Here is a 14,982-nt window from a genome sequence, read left to right as displayed (position 1 = left end):
TGGGTTGATGTTATGTCAATCATCAACTCTTAACTGTGCCTAATTGGCAAAGGGGTTTTAAGGCTAAAAGGAAGAAGCGTGGCCAGGAAATGCTACTCTCCAGCCCATGGGACAATAGTGGGCTGGAAATGAAGACTTCCAGAGGTGTCACTGGGGCTCTCCTATGAATGCTGGATCACAACTCCCAGCAGCCTAGCCAGCATGGCCAATGGTGAAAGATGCTGGGAGATGGAGCTGGCCAACCATGAGAAAGGCTACAATTCCCCTATTAAACTCATTTCCAATTGGACATTTCAGTTTCCTTTCGTTTGTCCCCCAGTCTATTTGCAAACCGGAGTCGGTTGAGCAAAGAAGCACTCCAGATGTTGACAGCAGAGTGTCCAGAATCTCCGTGTGTGAAGGTGGAAGACTATGACCAGATAGGTGCCAGCTTGAGAAAATATGTCCGCCAAGATGGGGTGATCATCTGGATCGGAACCGAGTACACAACTCTGGGGCTTTACAAGGAGATCCCTCAAGTAAGAGAGGAGAGTAAAAGGAAACATAAGCTTCTTCTTCTTCTTCCCACCCTACTATAATCCTACGGTTTCTCCCACGATTATAGGGAGATTATCTCCTAACTGCTCCTCACCTATTATGTATTTCTTCTAACAACTGTTGAACCCAACAACAGTTTTTTCAGGATTTAAGCAGAATCACAACATCATCTTAGAAGAACAAATTGTGCAACTAGAAGAAGATAACTAACAAATACATATCCATGATTACATCGGGCCATCAGCAATTACAAAATAATAATAAAGAATTGGATCTGTGCTACAGTTTGCACCATGCTCCTAAGTGCAAAGCAAGGCAAATGTAATTCTTAATTTCTAGGAGGAGGGGAAAAAAAAGAATAAATGCTTGATATCCACTTAAGGAGAGCTTTACTCCACTTCCTTTTTCCTAACACTGATCCCTTAGATCATGAATCTTCCAGAATCATGACAAGGAAAGATATCAGTGCTGCTGTTCACTGCTGAAATTTTAAAAAGTGAAATGTGAAAAAACAGCGCAGATCAATGCAACCGATTAATGGAATTTGCTGTCGTGAGTGATACAGTTGGCTGATATTTAATCCCTGAATGAGCCTCCTATAGATCTGCTAAACTTTTTCCCAGTTTTTCTTATTGAGTTTCTGGGACAAGCTATCCTATATGAAGCTCCAACAGAGGAACGTTACAGAACTTCTGAGATTCATATAGCAGCAAAAGCTCTTGTAGGAAGTGCTCCATCCCAGAATCAAACTGACCAGAAATGAAACATAACCAATAGCAATAGCACTTAGACTTATATATCACTTCAGAGTGCTTTACAGCCTTCTCTAAGCGGTTTACGGAATCATCATATTGCCCCCAACAATCTGAGCCCTCATTTTGCTAACCTTGTAAGGAGGGAAAGCTGAGTCAACCTTGAGCCCATCAGGATCGAACTCCTGGCAGCGGGCAGAGTTAGCCAGCAATACAGCATTCTAACTATCGTCCTGCCATGCTCTTTATGTCAAGATCCCAGTGATGGCTTGTGGCCAGCTGTGCATTTACAGGTGCGTAGCTCAAGAAACTGCTCTAATTCCCACAGCGCTGTCTTAGGCCTATGAAATTTACCCCTGTAGTAGGCTGTATTGCTATTGTCATCTTTCTCATCTTTTCATCTTTCCTACTATCTTTTCCTGTTGGTATCTTATGATTTATCACTTGTTGTTTGTATCTTTACTGATTGTTAACTATAATTTAGGATCTATCACTTTGTTGTTATATGTGTGTATACTGAGAACTTATGCACCGGAGACAAATTCCAATCACACTTGGTCAATAAAGAATTCTGTTCTGTTCTGTTCTGTTCCATTCCGTTCTGTTCCATCCATTCCACTCCACTCTCTATTCTGTTCTGTTCTATTCTGTTCTATTCTATTCTATTCTATTCTATTTATTCCATTCCATTCTATTCTATTTTCTAATTCTATTCTATTTTCTAATTCTATTCTATTTTCTAATTCTATTCTATTCTATTCTATTCTATTCTATTCTATTCTATTCTATTCTATTCTATTCTATTCCATTCCATTCCATTCCATTCCATTCCATTCTATTCTATTATTTCTAACTCTATTCTACTCTAATCTATTCTATTCTACTCTATTCCATTCCATTCTATTCCACTCTACTCCACTCTAAATTCCCACTTTCCTGTTCACAGGAAAACCTCTTAGAAGACGACTTCTCTCCTGTCATGCTCTCCAAGGCTGTCAAGAACTCGAAGGAGCAGAAGATGATGGAAGCCGCTCACGTATGTAATCCACAGCAGGGACACTCACCCCGTGTGATGCAACGACCTTGAGAGCCGAGGCCCAAAGCGCCTTCAGGAGAACAGACAGGAACTCCTCTCAGGATTCCACCATAGCTGGATAGATTTCAAGTGCTGCCTTGCGAAGCTTCGTGAAGCAAGCGGGCCCAGAAGCTGAAGAAGAGAGGGGCAGAGGCTAGAAGAGCACAGTGTGTGGCTAGTCCTCCACTTATGACCACGGTGAAAGCAAAAGGTCCATTTCTAAGCCAGGCATTTGTTAAGGGAGTCGTATCTCATTTTATTACCTTTTTTGCCATTTCTATGGAGATTCTCTGTCCTCCAGGTCATGGTTGTCTCAAAGGTGCTTTTTCAAAAGGCAGCTGCAGTGATTCACTTAACCATCGTGGCAAGAAAGGTTGTAAAATGGGGCAAAATTCACTTAACAAATGAGTTGCTTAGCAACCAGAAATTTTGGGCTCAATTGCGGTCGTAAGTCAAGGACTATCTGTATTTGTATAACAGGAAACTCTTCCCTGCAAATCAGTGAGATGTGAATGTATGTAACCAAGTTCCCATCAATGTTGGGCATTTTTTCTTTCTTTAAAGGGGTGGCCTTAATTGCAGATATATTAGATAATAATAATAATAATAATAATAATAATAATAATAATAATAATAATGAAGAAGAAGAAGAAGAGGAGGAGGAGGAGGAGGAGGAGGAGGAGGAGAAGAAGAAGAAGAAGAAGAAGAAGAAGAAGAAGAAGAAGAAGAAGAAGAAGAAGAAGAAAAGGAGGAGGAAGAGGAGGAGAAGAAGAAGAAGGAGGAGGAGGAGGAGGAGGAGGAGGAGGAGGAGGAGGAGGAGGAGGAGGAGGAGGAGGAGAAGGAGAAGAACTGGAGAAGATAACAAAATACAAAGACCTACAAAGAGAAATAGAAAGACTGTGGCAAAGGTAAGCAAGGGTAGTACCAATAGTAATAGGCGCCTTGGGTGCAATCCCAAAACAGCTGGAGCACCACTTGAACACCATCATCGGCATTGACAAATTCACCATTAGTCAATTGCAAAAGGCAGCCTTACTAGGAACTGCCTCCATCCTGCGACGATATCTGCAATAGCATCAAACATCCACATCTGCCTATCCCAGGTCCTTGGCAAGGACTCAATAGGTAGACAAAATGCCAAATCCAGTCTGAACATCTGGCTGACTGTACGATGATCAATAATAATAATAAAGTTGGAAGGGACCTTGGAGGTCATCTATCCAACCCTCTGCTCAGGCAGGAAATCCTTGACCATTTCGGACAAATGGCCATCCAGTCTCTTCTGAAAAACTTCCAGTTTTGGAGCATTCACTGCTTCTGGAGGCAGATTGTTCCTCTGGTTAATTGTTCTAACTGTCAGGAAGTTTCTCCTTAGTTCCAGGTTGCTTCTCTCCTTGATGTGTTATCTATTCTTTTCTACAAGCTGGCTTTTCACCATCCGCACAGAAATATACGCGCAGAACTCCCCTTCCCCGCTCTGCATTTCGAATCACATTTATAAAGAGACTTAAAACGTGTGAGAGGCTTTTTGCTAATGTTCTAGTTTCCACTCAAGATAAAAATAGGCTCGGGAAAGGCAGCAAGGCTGGAAATTGGTCCTGGAACCACACTTTAGGAGCTGTGTACACACACCGTGTTTAACATGGTTATTAAATTAACCTATCTAAGAGGGGGAATTCTCACAATAGACTGGATCATACTAACCCCAAAAGCCAGATTTGCACGTCAGGCTAAACCACACACACACACACACACACACACACACACACACGCAAACATTATTCAAAGTAACCAAGCAGACTGTTGCATAAATATAGCTCCAAGGGTTTTTACTAACCCAGGGAAAGTGCTCAGAGAACAGGATTAATAAGTTTAAATCTTGTTCTGGCTGGAGCAAAAAAAAAAAAAAGACAGGACACAGGTGTTTTTCTATCCAATCCTGGCATTGTAGCCTCTCCCTTCCCTGCTTGTTCTCCTACTTTGGTGCAGGGTGACTGACAGTGGCCTCTTTGCTTTGCGTTTGCTCAGATACGAGACGCTGTGGCGCTGATCCGGTATTTGGTGTGGCTGGAAAAGAACGTGCCCAAGAACACAGTGGATGAGGTATCCGGAGCAACTTACCTGGACTCGCTACGTAGGTCAGTCTAATTAAGGCAATTTTAGGTACCACTAATAAGCAGAGGAGAAATAATAGAACTGGAGGGTCAGTAAAACATTAACTGGATGAATCCACCTATTCCTCAGAATGAATGAATGAATGAATGAATGAATGAATGAATGAATGATGAATGAATGATGAATGAAGATTCTTGGATGAGAAGCAAAACATCTATCTATCTATCTATCCTATCTATCTATTCTATCTATCATCTATCTATCTATCATCTATCTATCTGTCTATCCTATCATCTATATACCTACAGCAGCGGTTTCAACCTATGGGTCGCGACCCCATTTGGGGTCGATCGCCCATTTTTCGGGGGTCGCCAAAGGCGGCGATCCGCCATTTTTCGCGGTGCCGTGCACGCGCGCCGCACATGGGGCGGCGCTGCACATGCGCACTGCGCATGGGGGCAGCGTCGCGCATGCGAGCTGCGCATGGGGGTGGCGCCGTGCACGCGCGCTGTGCATGGGGGTGCGCATGCACGTTGCGCATGGGGGCGGCGCCGTGCACGCGCACCGCGCGTGGGGGGCCGTCGCGCATGCACGCCGTGGGTGGGGGGCCCGCCCCATGCGCGCGGCCCGGCGCATGCGCAGAATGTTTGTGTGACGGGGGTCGCCGTCACACAAACGTTGAGAAGCACTGACCTATCTGTCTATCCTAACATCTATCGTTAATTTGTCCATCCTATCACCTATCTATCATCTATTTATCTACTTGTCTGTCTGTCTGTCTGTCTGTCTATCTATCTACCATATATTCCGACGTATAAGACGACTTTTGAGAGCATCGAAACAGCCTCCGAACTCGGGAGTCATCTTATACGCCGAGTCGTCTTATACGCTGGAAATAAGGTAGTTTCTGGCGTATAAAACGACTTTCTAGGCATGCGACTCGGCGTCGATCGTCTTATATGCTGGAAATAACGTAGTTTCCGGCCTATAAGATGAGTTTCTAGGCATGCGACTCGGCGTCGATCGTCTTATACGCCGGAAATACCCGTAGTTTCTGGCGTATAAGACGACTGTCTAGGCATGCGACTCGGTGTCGATCGTCTTGCGACCCGGTGTCAAACTAGGGGGTCGTCTTATATGCCAGGTCACCCTATACGCCAGAATATACGGTATCTATCTATCTATCTATCTATCAGGTGCTATTGTGCAAAAATTTGTGGATTTGTCCAAGATTGATTCCACAAATCGGTTGTCATCTTGATCCTTTGAATTGTCAACCAGAGATCAAATTGGTCTGATATTTCAAACTAGAGAACTCTCTTGAACTCATAGGATATTGAGTTAATGATGCAAATCAGCTGCCACATATCATATAACCCTAGCAAGAAATTCAACTCAGTTGAGTCATTGCACCAAAGGATAATGTGAACGGTTCAGGTTTTAGCTTAGAACACTCTGCAAACCCGGCAATTGGAAGGTTATTCAAGAAACGGTGAGTGTTTTAACGCAAGTTGGGAAACCCACTCACTGAACACCAGATGTTCTTTCTTCTTCTTCTTCTTTCGCAGGGAAGAACTGCACTGCAAAGGTCCAAGCTTTGAGACCATCTCAGCTAGTGGCTTGAATGCAGCGCTGGCTCATTACAGGTACTGGGAAGAGGAGGGGAAAAGGGAAGTTTTTTATGGAGGGTGTAGAACAGGCAAATATTCTCTTTTCCTAAAAGGAAAAACATCTCATTCATGTTAAGTATAGAAGCTCCTCCTTATTGAGCAAGTGGAGTTAGGGATCAGATTCTCAGAGGCTACTCGTCTTCATGTGGCTTAAAACTTTGGGGGGGGGGGGAATCTGGTGATTCTGGAATACAGATCCCAGAGAGAAAATCCTCCTATCCTGCTTATAGGCTTCTGAGAAGTACTTGGTAAGCTACAGGGGAAGAGAGGATGTTTTCTTGCAGAGGCAGTCATTCCTCCAGATGTTGTTGGAGAGCAATTCCCACCCTCTCGGAATTCCCACGATTGGCTGGGACTGCTGGGAGTTAAGAGTTCAACAATATTTGGGAGACTATAGATTGCCCATCCCTGCTGGATTTGAAGGAATTAGTTTGAACTGTTGGCCAGTCCACTTAAGGAGCCATGAGGAAACCTAGGTGCTGGGATCAGTAAAAATCTGGTCAGGTAGACATTCCACTCAACCAGTTGTAATAAGGTGCCATGTCAATGTACTGCGGATATTTTGAAATCTTTGTGATATGTGTTCATAATAATACCTTATAGTCAAGCTTAATTTTGCTATCAGATTTGAGGAAGTGTGTGAATGGGATTAACTTTGATCCTCTTTAGCTATGGATCACTTTGAAGGCAACGTACCTTTCCTTGTTTTTCTTTCAGCCCGTCCAATCTTACCTCTCGAAAGCTGTCTCTGAATGAAATGTACTTATTGGATTCTGGAGGCCAATATTTGTGAGTACGGCCATCAGGGTCAGTTGCCAGCATTCGGTGGAAAGATTTCAAAAGACTTTCCTGCTAAGGGTTGATATTGGAGTGTGCTCAGAGAATAACTGTTTAAGATAATTTATTAGGTCCCATTAAGTCTATATTGAGACTTATTAACTAGATAGATAGATAGGCAGGCTAGATAGATAGATAGATAGATAGATAGATACAGAGGATGAGATGGATGATAGATAGATAGATAGATAGATAGATAGATAGGCAGGCAGGCAGGCAGGCAGGCAGGCAGGCAGAGGATGAGGAGATGGATGGATGATAGATAGATAGATAGATAGAGGATGAGGAGATGGATGGATGGATGGATGGATGGATAGAAAGATAGATGATAGATAGATAGATAGATAGATAGATAGATAGATAGATAGATACAGAGGATGAGATGGATGATAGATAGATAGATAGATAGATAGATAGATAGATAGATAGATAGATAGATAGATAGATAGATAGATAGATAGATAGATAGATAGATAGATACAGAGGATGAGATGGATGGATGATACTTATTCCTTTGGAATCAAAGAATTTAGTTTTGAATTGCAGTACTAAAAAGAGCCTAGAGGATTTATTGTGCAGCACTGGGGCAATTGTCTCAAAGATGCTTTTTCATGAGGCAACTGGACTTTCTTGTTTTTCCTTTGAAGACGCTTCACTTCTCATCCAAGAAGCTTCTTCAGCTCTGAGCTCTGAGCTGAAGAAGCTTCTTGGATGAGAAGCGAAGCGTCTTCAAAGGAAAAACAAGAAAGTCCAGTTGCCTCGTGAAAAAGCACCTTTGGGATGACTGTGACCTGGATGACTGAGAATCTCCATAGACCACTGGGCCAGTTGGTTACCATTCTTATTAAATAAGCCAGCATTAGGAATCTGTCCCTGATCTGGATACTAGACCTGGCTTTACTTATCTCCCATCCTTTAGAAGTGCTAAAATCAAGATTTTGCCCTGTAAATCAGACATGATAGCCACGGTCTCATAATTGTTCCGGGAAGTCTGACGAGCCGTGGCTTGCTAGGAGCTCAGCGGAGGAAGTTCCGTCTTGAAGTAGCTTCTTCCTTGTTTCTCATTTTGTAGTGACGGAACCACAGACATCACCCGGACCATCCACTGGGGGGAGCCCACAGCTTTTCAGAAGGTAAGGCTGATTCCCAGATACACCTGAACGGTACACCTGGTATCTAACGTGGCTTTCCTCCAAAGAAGATCCAGAGATGCCTCACTTTTTATTTCCTCGCTGGGAAATGGCTTAGAAGGTGGTGTTTTTTACAACACACCGCTATGAGTTGACTTTGGGACTAATCTTTCAGCTGGCTTTCTCCAAGAAATCTAACTCCATCCTTGGAGGGATCAGAAGTAGGATTCCCCCAAAGCATCCAATTCAGGCTCAAAGTATCTCATTGGTACCATGTGGGAGAAGGTGCAAGCACTTCTCATGAAAAGAATCAGGTGTCAAGTGTTTTGTCCAGCAAAAGGTAGAGTAGAATATTCCCTAAAACGTACCATGGTGTTTTCCAACAGCTAGAGGAGAAATGCTTTATCTAGAGAAGACGAAAGGATGTATTTTCGATATTATTGTCCATAGAATACCGGATGAATAATTAGAGAGATGGAGTATGGAGGTCTTGTGAGAGAGAGGTGCTACTCCAGGACAGAGCTATTCATTTCATTTAAACTTATTTTAGTCTGTAACCACTGGGCTGTTGTTCTGTATGTTCTTCATACAAGCCATTGGCTGGAAACCGTAGTTAGGTATATTCTGGGTTCACAAATCATACCAAGCTTAGGGTTACTGTGAATTCAGCTCACCCTTTCCTCTTCCAAACGTGATTTCAGAGCATCGTCTTTTCTCCTCTAGGAAGCCTACACAAGAGTGCTGATGGGAAATATCGACTTGAGCAAGCTTGTCTTTCCACCCAGAACGTCAGGTGAGAATTTGGGAGGTGGTGGTGGGGGGGATAAAGAAAGCAAGAAAAGCTTACTGATGACTTCCTGGGTTTTCTTCTTCAATTGGGATCTCAACTCCGACAAGTCTCAACACTTTGGTCCTGGATATAACCAGGGTTTCCTGAAGGAAAGAGAACCTGAGAGGTAATATGGTATGGAGTCTATTCATATTACCCGCCTGATGGGCTCCAGATGTGTTCTTGAAATCCTTGGCCGGAATGACCTGTAGCTCTCTGGAGCATTTGGAAGAGAGGATGTTGAAAGAAGCAGAGCTAGAATAATTCTGAAATAATTGGAAATATTTGTAGCTTGGGTTTTAGATGTTGGCTGTGGTTCTGTTCTCCAAGCTTGTTTTACTATAATTCCTGAACGTTTCGTTACCAAACTAGATAACATCATCAGCAATATTTTCTTGTCCTATTCTCTTAGAGTAATTATCAATGAATGTTTCATTTTACCACACATATTTTGGACTGCCTTCTCTACCTCCTAAATGTCTTAGTTTCTAGAATTCTTACCTGTCTTCGTTTTATTGCAACAGTTCTAGAACTACATCCCTTCCAAATTTCTACTTGGCATACTAGATTCATCTATCCCATCCCATCATAAAGTAGTCAGTTTGTAGCCTAGAATGAGAATGCTTTGTGTCAGGGTTATCTGTAAACCATGATCCTTGAGCCTATCTAGCACCCACTGCATGAAAGACCTTAGGACAGTGGTTCTCAACCTTTTTAATGCCACGACCCCCAACCGATCGTAAGTCGAGGACTACTCAACCAGTTGTAAGTCGAGGACTACTCAACTGGTGCAGCACCGTTTGCAGAATGGGACTTTTGGCGGGCTCAGCAGGGCAGAGACAGCCTGGACAATTCCTATTGGCTTTTGAAAGCCAATAGAATTAGACTCTGTTCAAGAGAGTCTATTCTATTGGCTTTCAAAAGCCAATAGAATCAAAGGGAGTAGCACAGCTAAGGAAAAGGGCAAAAAAATGGCGGACTGCGTTGTTTGGCGACCCCCGTGAAATGGTCGTTCGACTCCAAATGGGGTCCCGACCCACAGGTTGAGAACCACTGCCTTAGGATTTAGTATATTGTGAGAATCCAGCGCCATGGACTTTCAGAAAGACATTTATCAGGGTGCATAGTCACCTGGGGAAAGCTTTCTTTCAGAGATTTTTCTACGATTCTTGGAATCATAGCATTGGAAGCCACCGTGGAAATCTTCTGATCCAATCGCCTGCTCAAAGAACGAGTCCTCAAACCATCTCAGATAAACGGCTTTCTAATCTTGGTTTGAAAACCTCCAGGGATGGGTCCGCATGACTCAGGAGGCAGGTTCTCTACTTCACAGTCAGGAAATGTCTCATTTAGGGCTTGGACCTCTTAGTGAAGTTTCCACCCTTGGGCCCTTGTCTTATCTTCAGGTGTTATGGAAAATAAATCCATACAACTTCCCTGTGATATCCCTTCAAGTCTTGGGAAAAAGTGTTCTCCTGTGTCCCCTTAGTCTTCTCTTCTGTAGGCTAAATATATCCTGTTCCTTGAACAGTTCTTCATCAGGTTTCGCCTCCAAGCTTATCACCCCCTTTGCAGCTCTTCTCTGCCTCTTCCCAGGTTCTCTTTCTTCTTGTATTCTGTATTCCATCAGAACTGGACACGGAATTCCAGTGCAACGTAGAATGGAACTGTTCCTTCCTGGGATCTGCTGCCTTTCAGGAAATGCTGCTGCCCGCATTGGAGGGTTTCCGATGCGCAGTCGGTTATCACACTAGGGAGCAGATTCTTGATTAAATTGGCCTTTGGTTTGCTGGCCTCTTTTTGTATATATTTTAGAGCAAAGCTTCAACTTGCATGTATGGCGGGGGGGGGAGAAAAAGAGAGGAACCTAAATATTTTCCCTGCAGAGAGAAGTAAGATTTGATTTTTTGCGTTGCAGGAAGACTTGTGGAATCTTTTGCCCGCCGGCCCTTGTGGGAAGCCGGGCTGAACTACGGCCATGGCACCGGTCATGGCATCGGCAACTTCTTGTCCGTTCATGAATGTAAGTGGCAACCGGGTCAGACCGCAGGTGACAGCAGATCTGGTGGGGAACCACCACCGGTCAGTGTCAACCAGGAATGGAGAAGCTAGGATTTTCCAGATGTTGCTACAACTGCTTCTACAAGCTGGTGGGTCTGCTGAGGGTTGTACTTCTGCAGCATCTGAAGGGCCTGTTTGATTATTTAATTATTCAGTTCAATTCTAATTGACTCAATAGTTTCTTCAGTCCTAGAACATACAACTTCATGGAGAAAAGTCTGGGGTTTTTTATACATATGTTTACCGATAGAAGAGAATTTTTGTAGCTCAGGGTTGAACTGTGGGGTCCTTGGTGCTCTCTGAGCTGTGCTATTTTCTTGCAGATGTTTCATTACCCAACTAGGTGACAACATCCGTGCTAGAAGGGAGAGGGATTTGCTCTCTGTTTATATATGCAAGTGGTTTGCCCTGCCAGTTGAGTGAACCTCTCTTTTTTCTAGCACCGATGATGTTACCTAGCTTAGCAATGAAACATCTGCAAGAAGACAACCCAGCTCAGAGAGCACCAAGGACCCCATACATAGGCTTCCCTGAGTTTCTCACTATTCATCTCTACATTTTGCTAAGCACATTCCCCTAAATACTTTCCCGGATGGACCAGTTTTCATGGGAGTTGTGTCCTCTTCAATGCGCCCTTCCTTAGTAGCTGTTGCAAACAGGGAATAGGTCCTTATGATTTGAGATGATGGACTTACCTTTGCGAAACAGCGTCATAGGATAAGAGTTCCTACCTTGCACACAGAAAATTCCAGTTCAGGCTTTAGCACCTTCAGATATACTGGTACTTGGAAGGATTAATATCTAAAACTCCGAAGAAGAAGAAGTGAGCGAAGACAATTCAAAACTAGATCTAGGACTGCCGTTTATGGGCTGTAAAAATCCCACAAGTCATTAGAAATCAGTCAAGGTTTCCTGTATTGCTTTGCTGGCATCTAGTGGTAATTTGGATTTTTCCAGATCCTTAGTCCTAATTTAAAGCCATTTCCTCATAAGCTGTGCGAATGAGGTCCAATCCAATTTACTGAAATGATCGGCGTGATTGAAAGATCCACATTAATTCACTCTGGATTGTCAGTTTGATCATATCGTCAGAGTAATTTCCTTTAAAAGACCGGTTTTATCTGGATGATTCTTCTGGGGTTGCAGAACAACTTTTTAATCAATCGAATCAGCTGGCTTTATCCAACTCAGAAAATTGATTTGATTATCCAATTGCTGGAATGCTGTTGACTTTTACCCAAGAGAGATTTGCAGAGCCACCCTCCCTAATATTTTGTGATGTGCTTCAGGTGTGGCTGTGAAACCCACTGCCCAAGGCATTGTGAGATACCTTGTATTTGTCATGGAAAGTCACGGGGAAAAAAGCAGCACGTCTTGCTATATAAATAAAACTCCTTGGGATTTTCAAGAATAACATTTTTCTTCCTCCATTAGGGCCTGTTGGGTTCCAGTCCAATAATGTTCTTTTGGATAAGGGGATGTTCACTTCCATAGGTAGGTCAACCTGATTTTATTTATTTAATTTATTTATCAAATTTATTTCCCCCCCCCCATCTCATAGTTCAAGGTGACTCTGAGTGTCTTACAACCAGATAAAACACATAAACATTAGACAATTCTAAATAAAAAAAAAATCTGTTCCTGACTCCTTTTCTAACTTTCTTTGTCTCCAGAGCCTGGTTATTATCATGATGGGGAATTTGGAATCCGTCTTGAGGATGTTGCACTTGTGGTACAAGCTAAGACCAAGGTGAGACACTTTTCTTGCTCTTACCAGTCCATTCACAACATGCCATCCATCAGAGGATCGCCTCTGGGCATTACAGTTGCATAGGATGAGCTAGGAAAAGGCAGTCTTAGCAGGTAGATATACTGCAATGCAGAGAATAAGACCGGCAGGGTCTAGAATATTACCTGTAGACTCATCCATAGCATGCTGGAGGTCCCTGGGAAAAAGGAATCTGGGATTATTCCAACAATTATTACATTGAAAGGAGGAGGGATTTTTATCAGCCTTCCCCAACTTGCTGATTTCCAGATAACCTCTGATTGAGAAAGTATAGGCGGGAGTGTGGGGTCAGAGTCAAGCAAGGAATCAGACTAGAATCATTCCGTTCCCACAAACAATCTAAGTTCAACCCCTCTTGAATTCTATTGATTCTTATCTAGCGCCAATTTAGGGTCGGCTGTTAGTTGACAAAATTCTTGTATATAGTAAGGTGACCAACTGTCCTCCTTTAGGGAGGACAGTCCTCCTTTTGTAAGTTCTGTCCTCCCTCAAAAAGTGTCCTCCTACATGTCGTCCTTTTTGATATTTGAAGACTAATCTGCAGGGCTTTTTTTCCCCTCATAGAACGCTCAGAACAGCGTTCCGGCACCTTTTTTTGATGGGTTTTTTTTTTCAACTTTTGCATGAGCTGTGCTACTCCCCCTATTGGATTTTGAAAGCCAATAGGAATTGCTGCTGAGCGCGCCAAAACACCCGGCCGGCAAACTTTGCACATGCAAGTTGTCTGTATTATTGTTGCAATGAATAAAATGTTTCTTTTATTTACGCTATTTTTTTCTTCAATTTATTTGTGTCCTCCTTTTCATTGTAAAAAAGTTGGTCACCTTAATATAGGCATGAGCAATCAATAATCTTAACTGGAATTTAAGATGTGGTCCCGATTCTTCGCACCCAAAAAAAAAAAAAAAAAGCCATGAGAGCTGCAGCAGGCCAATCAACTTAGGCCTGGATCTCCTTCCTATACTCCACATATGTTTGACAATATATGTGTGAATGGACTCCCCAAGAAGCATCCTGGAAGGGAAAATAAAAGGTGTCATGGCAGATAATAAAGACCTTTGGTTACTAAGCAGATTGGAAGCCATCTAATGCATACTTGTAATAACAGATGTGTGTAGCAGTTAGGACCCTGGCTGGCCAACAGGCAGGAGATAACTCGTCCCCATGGACAGAATTTCAATGAAAAATCTACCTCCCCCCCTTTTTTTTTGTTGTTGTTGTATTTCTTTAAGAAGCAACACATACATTCTAATGCAATGCAGTCTCCTGCATGGACTCAGAGAGCTTTCAAAGACGTCTCTCTGGGCTCATTCCAAAATGCCACCTGAAGGGATCCCAGCCTGATCCATGCGTGTCCTACAAGAACTGAGTCTCTCCTCTTTATTGATTGCAGTATTCAGTGCAGGAAGACCCCTACCTGACCTTCAGGGTGGTGTCCCTGGTGCCCTATGCACGGAACCTCATCAATGAGAGTCTCCTCTCCCAGGACCAGGTAAACCAGGCCTAGATGGGTATGAGTGGACCAAGCCAAGGGACGCCATCTTGAACATCCCTTCTGTCTTTCTGCAGATCCAGTACATCAACAAGTACTACGAGACCATCCGCCAGATCATTGGGCCTGAGCTGCAGAGACGTCAGCTGGAGGAGGAATACCGGTGGCTGGAGAAGAACACAGAGCCTTTCTCTCACGCCTCAGTGCTGGCAGCTTCTCTGGGCACCTTGGCAGTGAGCACCTTGGCTTCTGGCCTTCTGCCAGCAGCTCAACATTGATCCGGGAGCGCCCCACAGCTTCCTTGCTACTCTGTGCCCTGTGATCCTGCTCTCCTTGTGCGATCCACCTCAGTCCCTGTATCTCACCGGCCTCCATTTTGGGCCTCTAAACATCACAAACAAACCTTCTTCCCCTCACAGTCGGGATCACAAGAGTCTCCTGCTCTAGTTCCAGGCCAGGAACTGTATAAATCCACTCTCTGTTTCTCTCCTGGACCAAGCCTTGGGAGCCCAGGTGGAGCAGAGGCTGAAAGAAGGAAGGGGAGATACAATTTTAAGGTTCACAAGGGAACACAGGTAGTCCTTGATTTACAACAGTTCATTTAGTGCAGTGGTTCTCAACCTGTGGGTCGGGACCCCATTTGGGGTCGAACGACCATTTCACGGGGATCGCCAAACAAGGCTGTCCGCCATTTT

The 14,982-nt window shown here is 43.6% G+C and overlaps 1 protein-coding gene across 2 annotated transcripts in view; it reads left to right on the top strand.

Moving 5' to 3' along the window:
• The window catches only part of XPNPEP2 (X-prolyl aminopeptidase 2), a 26,751-nt gene extending 11,769 nt beyond the window's left edge, over positions 1-14,982 (top strand). For both annotated transcript variants that reach the window (XM_039331050.1, XM_039331060.1), the window contains exons 10-21: positions 320-518; positions 2,236-2,325; positions 4,393-4,502; positions 6,048-6,125; positions 6,867-6,938; positions 8,059-8,119; positions 8,840-8,909; positions 10,864-10,968; positions 12,441-12,500; positions 12,680-12,756; positions 14,189-14,287; positions 14,365-14,982. In XM_039331050.1, coding sequence (XP_039186984.1) covers positions 320-518; positions 2,236-2,325; positions 4,393-4,502; positions 6,048-6,125; positions 6,867-6,938; positions 8,059-8,119; positions 8,840-8,909; positions 10,864-10,968; positions 12,441-12,500; positions 12,680-12,756; positions 14,189-14,287; positions 14,365-14,565 — 1,222 coding nt within the window. In that variant the 3' untranslated portion in view covers positions 14,566-14,982. The remainder of the gene's footprint in view (positions 1-319; positions 519-2,235; positions 2,326-4,392; positions 4,503-6,047; positions 6,126-6,866; positions 6,939-8,058; positions 8,120-8,839; positions 8,910-10,863; positions 10,969-12,440; positions 12,501-12,679; positions 12,757-14,188; positions 14,288-14,364) is intronic.

Source organism: Crotalus tigris, unplaced genomic scaffold (genome assembly GCF_016545835.1).
Source record: "Crotalus tigris isolate CLP2741 ecotype Arizona unplaced genomic scaffold, ASM1654583v1 scf7180000017622.5263843, whole genome shotgun sequence".
NCBI classification, from domain to species: Eukaryota; Metazoa; Chordata; class Lepidosauria; order Squamata; family Viperidae; genus Crotalus; species Crotalus tigris.
This window is presented reverse-complemented; position numbering and strand designations above follow the sequence as displayed.